This window comes from Tursiops truncatus, chromosome 5 (assembly GCF_011762595.2).
Source record: "Tursiops truncatus isolate mTurTru1 chromosome 5, mTurTru1.mat.Y, whole genome shotgun sequence".
Taxonomy (NCBI): domain Eukaryota; kingdom Metazoa; phylum Chordata; class Mammalia; order Artiodactyla; family Delphinidae; genus Tursiops; species Tursiops truncatus.
In genome coordinates, this window is record NC_047038.1 from 47,384,454 (window position 1) to 47,396,744 (window position 12,291).

Sequence of the window (12,291 nt, forward strand, 5' to 3'; positions counted from 1 at the left end):
CTCCAGGGAAGTCCAAAAAAATATTTGTTAAATGAAGGAACGAAATGAAAGGACATCTCAGCTACCTTTCCCTTTACTTCGCCAAAGAGCAAAGCTCCTGGAATGGGCACAAGAAAAGAAGAGGAGAATTATGTGGACAGGATGTGTAAGTGTGTGTGTGTGTGTGTGTGTTGAGAGATATAATAAAACTTAATGATTTAATCTAACAAAATGGAATTCTATACCTATTGGTAACATTGCCTAAATAATTCCCCTTGATGCCTGACATCTGAAAAGAAAATAGCTATTTTACTTGACAGAAATGACTCATCCTAGAAGGAAAGTTTTCCTGTAACCATAATTGATATTTGGGGAGAAAAAACCCATTTTTTCTCATCACTGTGAATGACAAAGGGATTATTTTGGGGGGTTTATAATGCCTCCCAGGGTACCACTCACATTTCATTCTGTCATAATTGAATTGTCAGTGAATGGTGTTTTCTTAAAGCTCTGGACTGTGGCAGTCCTGCTGTCAATCGTCAGTTACCTGTAGTAAGCAGGGATAGCTATTCCAGAATTGTTCCAAAGGAAAAATACATTTTCAGACTCAACAGTTCAAGTAAACTTGCCATTAGGGATGTGCTCAGAGGAGTGCACTGCTCTGATGGTAATATTCTAGAAAAGGTAACTATTGAAATGGTGGTAAAAGTTCAGGGTTGCTTTTGCAGTCAGCAATTGGGTCATTCAGTAATCACTGCGTGGGATGAATTACTGAGTGGTAATTGTAAACATTGGTGATAATACTCAGTAATCAAATCATAGAAGACCATCTCAGATGTCTTCCAGCAAACATAGTGCCTCAGTATCTCCCTCTGCAGGAGGCAATCTATTGTGAGGGTTAAGAGTAGGGGTTGGAAAACTATGGTCCAGGGCTCAAATATGGCCCACCATGTGTTTTTGTTAATAAAGCTTTATTGAAACACAGCCATGGTCACTTATTTCGGATTTGTCTGTGGTTGCTTTTGTCTACAACAGCAGAACTGAGTTGGTAGAATGAAGACTATATGGCCTGCAAAGCCAAAAATATTTACAGTTTGGTCCTTTACAGAAAAATTTGATGACCCCTGGTTAAAACCAATAGGTTTTAGAGACTTAGGTAGAGCTGGGGTTCAATCCTGGTTCTGCCATTTACTAACTATATGACTTTGGACAAGTCACTTAACCTAAGTTTGTAATTCCTCATCTCTAATACGTGGCAAGTAATACAGGTCCTTTATTTTTTATCTGCAACTTACCACCCCCATCCAAAAATGCTTTTGTAAACTGAAAAAGAAAAACCTTTACCGGGAAGACAGGGGAGGTGGTGAATTTTGGTGCCAAAACTCATTTGATGCCAAAACCTGAACTGAAATGGCATGAAAGTATTCTAATATCTATCTATCTATCTATCTATCTATCTATATCTATATCTATCATCTCTATCCTTTATCATCTACTATCCATTATCTATCCATCGATCACATTAATGAGAAGACATTAAAAGCTATTTTAATACTTGCAAATCGTAGTAGCTTGACACAGTATAAGCTTATTTACCACTCACACACAGTGAAATACGAGTGGGCATGGGGTTCCGTTCCATGTAGTCATGCAGAGATCCAGCCTCCTCCTACTTTGCTGGAAGGCAAACTGAAATATGTAACCTCACAGTCTCCATAGATGGGAAGACAGAGGAAGGAGATGTGGTCACTTCCACTAATCTCCCAGTGGTCAAAACTCAGTCCTGGTGCCACCTAGCTGCAGGAGAGGCTGGGAATACGGCCTAATCATGTGATCATAGAGCAAAGCACATGGACATTGGATCAGTAGTGCTCTCTGCCATATTTATTGTTTATCAGAGTTTTACTGAACAAATGTTACACCCTTGATTATAGCATACTGCAGACCCTGCAGGAGACATTAAATAATATAGAGTATAGGCACAGCATTAAGTTTGTAAAATCTGCAAGACTCTGAATGAAACTCAGCTGACTCCAAGGATTTCAGATGAGGGACTGGGGACCTACATATTCCTCACTGGCAGGATAGCACAGTTGCTCAGAGATGCATTCTGGGCCAGACTGCTTGGGTTTGAATCCTGGCTCTCCTACTTTCTAACTAAAATGACAAGTTACTATATGTAATTCATTCAGCCCAATGCCTGACTCATAATGAGTGCTAAACAAAGGTCAGCTGGTATTATTGTGTGTAGCTATTACTATTGTTAATGTTATTTTTACACACTTAGTACAGTGATTGACACACATTAAGTGCTTGTTTTATAATCAGATGCAGAGCAATCTTTCACAGCATCACAGAGCAATCATCTGGCCTGTGCTTGAATGTTTTCAGTGTTATAAGATCACTATGTAATAAGATGACCAATGTCATTCTTAACTGGCTTCATTAGAAAAATCTGCCTTGTAGGGGGAAGTTTATAGCAATACAAGCCCACCTTAAGAAGCAGGAAACATCTCGAATAAACAACCTAACCGTGCACCTCAAGCAATTAGAGAAAGAAGAACAAAAAAATCCCAAAGCTAGCAGAAGGAAAGAAATCATAAAAATCAGATCAGAAATAAATGAAAAAGAAATGAAGGAAACGATAGCAAAGATCAATAAAACTAAAAGCTGGTTCTTTGAGAAGATAAACAAAATAGATAAACCACTAGCCAGACTCATCAAGAAAAAAAGGGAGAAGACTCAAATCAATAGAATTAGAAATACAAAAGGAGAAGTAACAACTGACACTGCAGAAATACAAAAGATCATGAGAGATTATTACAAGCAACTCTATGCCAATAAAATGGACAATCTGGAAGAAATGGAGAAATTCTTAGAAATGCACAACCTGCCAAGACTGAATCAGGAAGAAATAGAAAATATGAACAGACCAATCACAAGCACTGAAATTGAAACTGTGATTAAAAATCTTCCAACAAACAAAAGCCCAGGACCAGATGGCTTCACAAGCGAATTCTATCAGACATTTAGAGAAGAGCTAACACCTATCCTTCTCAAACTCTTCCAAAATATAGCAGAGGGAGGAACACTCCCAAATTCCTTCTACAAGGCCACAATCACCTTGATACCAAAACCAGACAAGGATGTCACAAAGAAAGAAAACTACAGGCCAATATCACTGATGAACATAGATGCAAAAATCCTCAACAAAATACTAGCAAACAGAATCCAACAGCACATTAAAAGGATCATACACCATGATCAAGTGGGGTTTATTCCAGGAATGCAAGGATTCTTCAAATCTATCAATGTGATAAATCATATTAACAAACTGAAGGAGAAAAACCATATGATCATCTCAATAGATGCAGAGAAAGATTTCAACAAAATTAACCACCATTTATGATAAAAACCCTCCAGAAAGTAGCATAGAGGGAACTTTCCTCAACATAATAAAGGCCATATATGACAAACCCACAGCCAACATCATCCTCAATGGAGAAAAACTGAAAGCATTTCCACTAAGATCAGGAACAAGACAAGGTTGCCCACTCTTACCACTGTTATTCAACAGAGTTTTGGAAGTTTTAGCCAGAGAAATCAGAGAAGAAAAGGAAATAAAAGGAATCCAAACGGGAAAAGAAGAAGTAAAGGTGTCAATGTTTGCAGATGACATGACACTATACATAGAGAATCCTAAAGATGCTAGTAGAAAACTACTAGAGCTAATCAATGAATTTGGTAAAGTAACAGGATACAAAATTAATGCACAGAAATCTCTGGCATTCCTATACACTTATGATGAAGAATCTGAAAGTGAAATCAAGAAAACACTCCCATTTACCACTGCAACAGAAAGAATAATATATCTAGGAATAAACCTACCTAAGGAGACAAAAGACCTGTATGCAGAAAATTATAAGACACTGATGAAAGAAATTAAAGATGATACAAACAGATGGAGAGATATACCATGTTCTTGGATTGGAAGAATCAACATTGTGAAAATGACTCTACTACCCAAAGCAATCTACAGATTCAATGCAATCCCTATCAAACTACCACTGGCATTTTTCACAGAACTAGAATAAAAAATTTCACAATTTGTATGGAAACACAAAAGACCCCGAATAGCCAAAGCAATAGTGAGAACGAAAAATGGAGTTGGAGGAATCAGGCGCCCTGACTTCAGACTATACTACAAAGCTACAGTAATCAAGACAGTATGGTACTGGCACAAAAACAGAAAGATAGATCAATGGAACAGGATAGAAAGCCCAGAGATAAACCCACACACATATGGACACCTTATCTTTGATAAAGGAGGAAGGAATGTACAGTGGAGAAAGGACAGCCTCTTCAATAAGTGGTGCTGGGAAAACTGGACAGATACAAGTAAAAGTATGAGATTAGATCACTCCCTAACACCATACACAAAAATAAGCTCAAAATGGATTAAAGACCTAAATGTAAGGCCAGAAACTATCAAACTCTTAGAGGAAAACAGGTAGAACACTCTATGACATAAATCACAGCAAGATCCTTTCTGACCCACCTCCTAGAGAAATGGAAATAAAAACAAAAATAATCAAATGGGACCTAATGAAACTTCAAAGCTTTTGCACAGCAAAGGAAACCATAAACAAGACCAAAAGACAACCCTCAGAATGGGAGAAAATATTTGCAAATGAAGCAACTGACAAAGGATTAATCTCCAAAATTTATAAGCAGCTCATGCAGCTCAATAACAAAAAAACAAACAACCCAATCCAAAAATGGGCAGAAGACCTAAATAGACATTTCTCCAGAGAAGATATACAGACTGCCAACAAACACATGAAAGAATGCTCAACATCATTAATCATTAGAAAAATGCAAATCAAAACTACAAGGAGATATCATCTCACACCAGTCAGAATGGCCATCATCAAAAAATCTAGAAACAGTAAATGCTGGAGAGGGTGTGGAGAAAAGGGAACACTCTTGCACTGCTGGTGGGAATGTGAATTGGTGCAGCCACTATGGAGAACAGTATGGAGGTTCCTTAAAAAACTACAAATAGAACTACCATATGACCCAGCAATCCCAGTACTGGGCATATACCCTGAGAGAACCAAAATTCAAAAAGAGTCATGTACCAAAATATTCATTGCAGCTCTATTTACAATAGCCCAGAGATGGAAACAACCTAAGTGCCCATCATAAGATGAATGGATAAAGAAGACGTGGCACATATATACAATGCAATATTACTCAGCTATAAAAAGAAACGAAATTGAGCTATCTGAAATGAGGTGGATAGACCTAGAGTCTGTCATACAGAGTGAAGTCAGTCAGAAAGAAAAAGACAAATACCGTATGCTAACACATATATATGAAATTTAAGAAAAAAAAAATGTCATGAAGAACCTAGGGGTAAGACAGGAATAAAAACACAGACCTACTGGAGAACGGACTTGAGGATATGGGGAGGGGGAAGGGTGAGCTGTGACAGGGCGAGAGAGAGGCATGGACATATATACACTAAAAAAAGTAAGGTAGATAGCTAGTGGGAAGCAGCCGCATGGCACAGGGATATTGGCTCAGTGCTTTGTGACCGCCTGGAGGGGTGGGAGAGGGAGGGTGGGAGGGAAGGAGACGCAAGAGGTAAGAGATATGGGACATATGTATATGTATAACTGATTCACTTTGTTATAAAGCAGAAACTAACACACCATTGTAAAGCAATTATACCCCAATAAAGATGTTAAAAAAAAGAAAAAGAAAAAAGAAATATCTCCCTTGTAGAAACCACTGTGGTTAACATCTAATAAATACTGAGGACATATTTGGTGCTGGGTACTCAGCCAAGCCCCTAACTGACATCACTTTGTCATCCTTCCTTTACCCTATGAAGTAGCTTTGCTTGCTGATGATTCGCAGAGATGAACACTAAGCCCAGAGGGTTGAACTACTCAGCCCAGGGTCTCACAGCCACTTGGTGGTGAAGGGGTTTTAGATCCAGTAATATCTGGATCCAGGGCCCCTCCTGTCTTACTCACTCTACCCTTTGGAATTAAGCAAATTAAGTAGGAAACTTCCATTTCCCTTTATCTCAGAATCAGGATGGTCTCTGCTGTGCCTCTCAAGATGCTATTGTTACCCCAAATATGTTCATTGCCTAATCATCTCTGTTTTCTAGAGACTTTTCAGGTAGGTAATCAATTTAGAAACATAACTACAATAACTTAGTTTTAATTTTGATTTAACATTTATTAATTTAACCATTGGCTTGTCTTTAAAGAAAACAGTTTTTTTACCAACATGCTTATAGTATATAGCCATTATAAGTAATTTCCCAAATTTTAACCAGCATTCATCACAATTACTGTGACGAATGTTACGTATTACAATAGTGACATTATGCATGGTTCCATATCATTAACACCAGACTAAATTTACATGTGAAATTGGATACAATGTGCTACAAGTAATTGATGGAACGTTTCTGATACATTAAGTAAGTTCAAGTAATGAAATCACTAGCAGTCTTTGTCTTACTCAAACTAGCTATGAAAGATTGTATTAGGTGAACTGGGATGTTTGACTTTTATGTTATGGCTAAACTAAGGCCGGTGCTGGAATTAATCTTGTTGGTAAAGTGCAGCAGACACTAATACGATATTGTTCATAGGCTGCCAAATCGGAAGAAACGTTACAGGGGACTGGTACCTATGACAATCTCACGTCTTCCCCACTAACTGCTGCTGCCACATCAGAGTCGACCCAACTGCCCTCGCCTTGACCACTGCCAGCTTCTCCTCCTATTTTCCCGGTGATATTTCTTGGTTAAGTTGTGAGATGACACATTGAGTTTCCTGGCCCAGAATCTTCATTTTAGTAGCGCTCAATCTCTATGAGCATCTAGGATGTATGAGGAAGCACTTTGCTGCCCTGGTCACTCTGCCCCAGGGCCAAACTGAATGACCTCTCAGCAGGCTGCACCTCCCTTTTGTCATCCTGACTCCACAAAGCGTTGAAATGTAAGTCTACCAATTTAATTTTAATATCTCTTGAACTTGTCTCCTCCTCTCCAATGCCTTAACTGTAGTTCGGGCTGACTTCAGCTCCTGTCTGGACCCTTGGATAAATAGCTGCTAAATGGACTTGTTTCTAGGAACACAGCCCTGATACCTTAACTTCCCCGCTGAAAATTCTCCAAGGGCGCCTCACCTCCTGCAAGATAATTCAGCCTCTTTAGCATCCTGCCTCAGATGTGTGAGGATCTGTCCTCCGCCTCCTTACACAGCTTTCCTGTCACCCTCCTCTTTTGTATTCCACCTTCTAGGTGGTTTACAAATGCTTTCTCTTCATTCCCAGGCCTCTGCCTCACTCCCACTGCTTCCCATCCTGAGCCATTAGTCTCTTGAGCATCTCCGGCTTGTCCTTCAGACCTAGTTCATCAAGTCCATGGACAGGCTTCCCTGATACAGCCCCACCAGTGCCCTTCCTTGTTGATTCCACACCATCATCTGCTTTCCTTTATCCTGGCACTCACTGAAATTTCTCCTCATGTGTAAGATGCACCCTTCCCAATCCTAAATATGCATACCCTCTAAGTTATCTGGTTCCCATTATAAACAGTGACAATTCTGCCCCCAATTCCAGTGTGTGAGTGGGGATTTCCTCACACCATCAAGTTATCTCCAACACCAGATGTGTGTCTTATAATTGAACTTAACGCTGATACTTTCTACCTGGAGACAGAGCCAGATACTACATCATTGCCCCCTCCCAGCCCCCAGCTTCAGATGCTACTTGCAAGTATAGGTTGTCACCTGTGCTTCTGACCAATGGGTTACATATTGGAGGTTCCAACAAACCTTTTCTAGGGTTCAATGACTTTGCTAGAGCAGCTCACAGAACTCAGGGAAACATTTACTTACTAGATTACTTGTTTTTTGTAAGAGGATATATCTCAGCAACATCCAAGTGGAAGAGATGCACAGAGCAAGGCATGGGGAAAGGGCTTGAGCTTCCATGCCCTCTCAGAGCCCCCAGCTCTCCCAAAATCTCCAGGTGTTCACCAACTGGGAAGCTCTCTGAATCCTGTCCTTTTGGGTTTTTAAGGAGGCTTCATTACAGAGGCATGATTAATTAAATCATCGGCCATTGGTGACTGAACTCAGTCTCTAGCTCCTCTCCCCTCTCAGGAGGACAGGACGGAGGGACTGAAAGTTCCAACTCTCTATAATCAAGTGGTTGGTTCTCCTGGCAACCAGCCCCCACCTCTAGCTGAGGTTCAAAATTCACCTCATTAACATAACAAAAGACATCTTTGTTGTTCTCCTCACTTAAAACCCAATGTTTTAGGAGTTCTTTGTCAGAAACTGGGGACTAAGACCAAATATATATTTCTTTTCTTGGATATATATTTCTTATTATAAATCACAATATCACACATATATTAAAGAGTGATAATAATGTTACTCGCTAGAGACAAAGCACAGACATTCAGAATATAAGCAAATAGATGATTTACACATTCTACCCATGTAATATAAATAAAATATACATAATAAAACAAAATAATACATAATATATAAGTAAATGTAATAAATATATAAATAAATATAAATAAAATATATTTTATTTATTATTATTCTATTATAAATAAATAATGTATTTAGCTATGTGAATACTCAGGACATATTTCATCTTACTGATGCTTACATGTAGTATTTTATGAACAAAATTAAATACAAATCACTTGAAGTACATAATTTGAAAAGGGATTTCCTTATAAAATTGTCAGTGTGGTGAATGTAGCATTTTGTTATACTTAATTTCTTTCTTCTATCTCTCACTTACGGACCTTCGAGAGCAGGGTTTTTATCAGCTTTGTATTTCCAAGGCCTACCACAGTAACAGGCCCACAGTGGATGCCAGTAAATACTAATTAAATTGTTTGCTTTCTGGGTTTGCTGTCATGCAGTTGGGAAAATGCACTTTTCTTGTATAAACACATAGAAAGTACTAGAAAGCAAACTCACTGTGTGCTGTCATTCGCACTTATTTTGAAAGATAAGAGCAGCTTCTTGACAATACAATGAGGGAAAGTAACTGTTCTTAGGCTTTTTCTTTCCTCTCCTCAAAAATTATCAGGCAGTACTAAGAGAGAAGTTTATAACAATAGATGCCTACATTAAAAAAAGGAGAGATGTCTCAAATAAGCAATGTAACTTTATCCCTCAAAGAGACAGAGAAAGCACAAACTAAGCTTAAATTAGAAAGAGGAAATAACAAAAATTAGAGCAGAAATAAATAAAATAGAGAATAGAAAAACAATAGAAAAAAAATCAATGAAACCAAGAGTCGGTGTTTTGAAAAGATAGACAACATTGACAAACCCTTAGCTGGACTAAGAAAAAAAGAGAGAAGACTCAAATAAATAAATAAATCAGAACTGAAAGAGGAAATATTGTAACTGATGTTACAGAAATAAAGAGAATAATTAGAGACTACTATGAAAAATTCTGTGCCCACAGATTGGATAACTTAAAGAAAAAGTGGATAAATTCCTAGATACACACACACAACTTACCAAGATTGAATCATGAAGAAATAGAAAGTCTGAACAGACCTATAACTAGGAGATTGACTCAGTAATCAAAAACCTCCCAACAAAGAAAAGCCCAGCAGCAGATGTCTTCACTGGTGAATTCTTCCAAACATTCAAAGAACTAACACCAATGCTTTTCAAACTCTTTCAAAGAATTAATGTGGAAGGAATACTTCCAAATGAGGTCAGCATTACCCTGGTGCCAAAGCCAGACAAAGACATCACAAGAAAACTACAGGCCAGTATTCCTGATAAACACAGATGCAAAAATCCTCAACAAAACACTAGTAAACCAAATCCAACAGCACATTAAAAAGATCATGCACCATGACCAAGTAGAATTTATCCCTGGGATGGAAAGCTGAATCATCATATGAAAATCAATTAATGTGATACACCACACTGACAGAATTAAGGGTACAAATCATATGATCATCTCAATAGATGCAGAAAAAGCATCTATTGACAAATTCAATACCTTTCATGATATATACTGTCAACTAGGAAAAGAAGGAAAGTATCTCTACATAATAAAGGCCATACATGAAAAGGCCATAGCTAACATCACACTCAGTGGAGAAAAACAGAAATCTTTCAATGGAGAAAAATAGAAACCTTTCCTTCTAGGATTAGGAGCAGGGCAAGGATGCCTACTCTTGTTGAGTGTTCTTATTACAACAACAACAACAACAACAACAATAATAATAATAATAATATAGGAATAAAAGGCTTAAAAAACCAAAAAAAAAAAAAAAAAAAAAAAATTACACCACCAAACTCAAATTTTCACCTTAGAAGCACTAAATCCCTTTCAATGTGTCTAAAGTCAAAGCATATTTAAAAAAAAAAAAAATCTAAGACTTACCTCAAAACTTACAGCTCCATTGTGGTCCGTATCAAATGCATTGAACAGAAAATGTGCGTATGTGGTAGAGTCTGAAATGTTGAAAATAAAATAATAAGTTAGCATTTCATTATCCTACAAAGGATTTGTATAGCATGTCCCAAGCCTCTTTCTATCTAGGAAAATCTACTCTACCTCCTTTGACTTGTGCTTTCTTCTCAGCTGCCCACCTTCTCTCCATAGAGGATTGTAATTTGAGATTCATAGGTGTGAGTTACCTACAGAGGCCATTGGTGACAGAAGCTCTCTAAGTTTCTGGCTGGAAATGCTCTGAACACATGGGAGACTTAGGTGATGTTACTGACCCTGGGATGAGTAATGTTACCATAGGTGGGTGTGAGGATTAACAAGATGCATCTGGAAATCGCATAGTGCTTGGCAGGGACTATCTCTAGAAGAAGTAAAATAATAAAAATACTAATAATGAGCCACAGATGAATTGCTATTATTGGTGTTGTTATTATTAGTTTGTTCATCATTTTACAACCCAGATAAGGATATCAGGACTCAGAGAAGTTGAGAAACTTGCCCAAAGTCACACAGTCCATACGGAGTAGAGTGGAATATAACTTAGGTCTTTCTGACCAAAAAGCTAAGCTAGCCCATAGCCAGTAAGGCTGCCTGATGAAGTGGAAACCAGGGTGATTTGGGAAGTTTCTGAGGCCATGTTGAAAGTGGATTGTGTGGTCCTAAAGGTTCCCAGTTGAAAGCAGTGAGGAGCTCCTGCTTTGCCTGGGTCCTGGATGGGATTAGAGGCTCTGGGCAATGGTAGACAGCTTTGGACAGCTCTCTTGTCCCAGTGCCACACGATGGTACCTAATGATACTGAAGTTCTCTGAAATCTAACACTTCCTCTGAGTTTGCTTCAAGTAGGTTATTTCCCTCTAATTTTTCTTTCCTTCCATTCTTCTCCTTTGTCTCCCTAATCTCTGAAATTTCTGCCTTTATATTTTTAAAGTATATGTATTTTTCTTATTGTTTTCTTTTCTTAGTGCACAGTTTTCATTTTTAAGTGCTTCTGTGCTTGACCCTTGATCAAATTGACGTGATTCTTTTAAATGTTTCATCTCATGGGTTTTAGCCTTTTATTGTAACCTTTTTTATATTAAAAGATTATAACCTTTTAGCTCATTGGCTCTAGCCTTATATCTTCTTTTGAAAACCTCATCTATTTCTATTTTATAACTTTTAACCTTTATTTTTACTGGGATTTAGCAAAACTTCTGTTCGCCTTTTACTTTACGAATTGCTTTTTGAAGACTGTCAAGAAAGTAAGTCATAGAAGCAGGAGTAGAGAATAGCTCTCCCCAAATAAGAGAGAGGTCAGAGGTCATGCAAACTTCTCTCCTAGCTCTCAAGCATCCATGGCCTGTGTATGGACTGTCTTCCCTGAATGCCTCACCCCAATGGTTAACTCTGTTGCAGGCCATATATTTCACAAGGTAAACTGTATACTCAGTTTCTCAAAATGGTGGTGGTACTTTCTTTCACCTCTTATCTTGAAATATGATGTGAGGAACCACTTATTTTTAAACGTATGAATTAATAACACTGTTTACAATGAGCCAAACAGGCACCACAATTGGGCCTTAACGGTATGTAAAACTGTTGTTTGTAGAGTGGATGTCTATCTTGTGTTTATTGGTCACAGGAAGAAGCCCTTTCGGGTATGAAACCAGGGTTTTGACTACAATCAATTTAGTGAGATTGTTGGGAAGTTCCATATAGAATTATCAAGAATTGCCAGTCTATTTCTATTTGCAAAGTTGTTTTGCTCTCAACAGTACTTTTACATAGACTTCTT

General features: G+C 38.0%; 2 protein-coding genes across 7 annotated transcripts in view; one reads left to right on the top strand and one right to left on the bottom strand.

The window, feature by feature from the left end:
- PACRGL (parkin coregulated like) overlaps positions 1 to 12,291 on the top strand; it is a 51,688-nt gene that overhangs the window by 36,098 nt on the left and 3,299 nt on the right. The window lies entirely within an intron of this gene.
- The window catches only part of KCNIP4 (potassium voltage-gated channel interacting protein 4), a 231,601-nt gene that overhangs the window by 15,023 nt on the left and 204,287 nt on the right, over positions 1 to 12,291 (bottom strand). Inside the window, exon 4 of the mRNA XM_019928419.3 lies at positions 10,449 to 10,519. Coding sequence (XP_019783978.1) covers positions 10,449 to 10,519 — 71 coding nt within the window. The remainder of the gene's footprint in view (positions 1 to 10,448; positions 10,520 to 12,291) is intronic.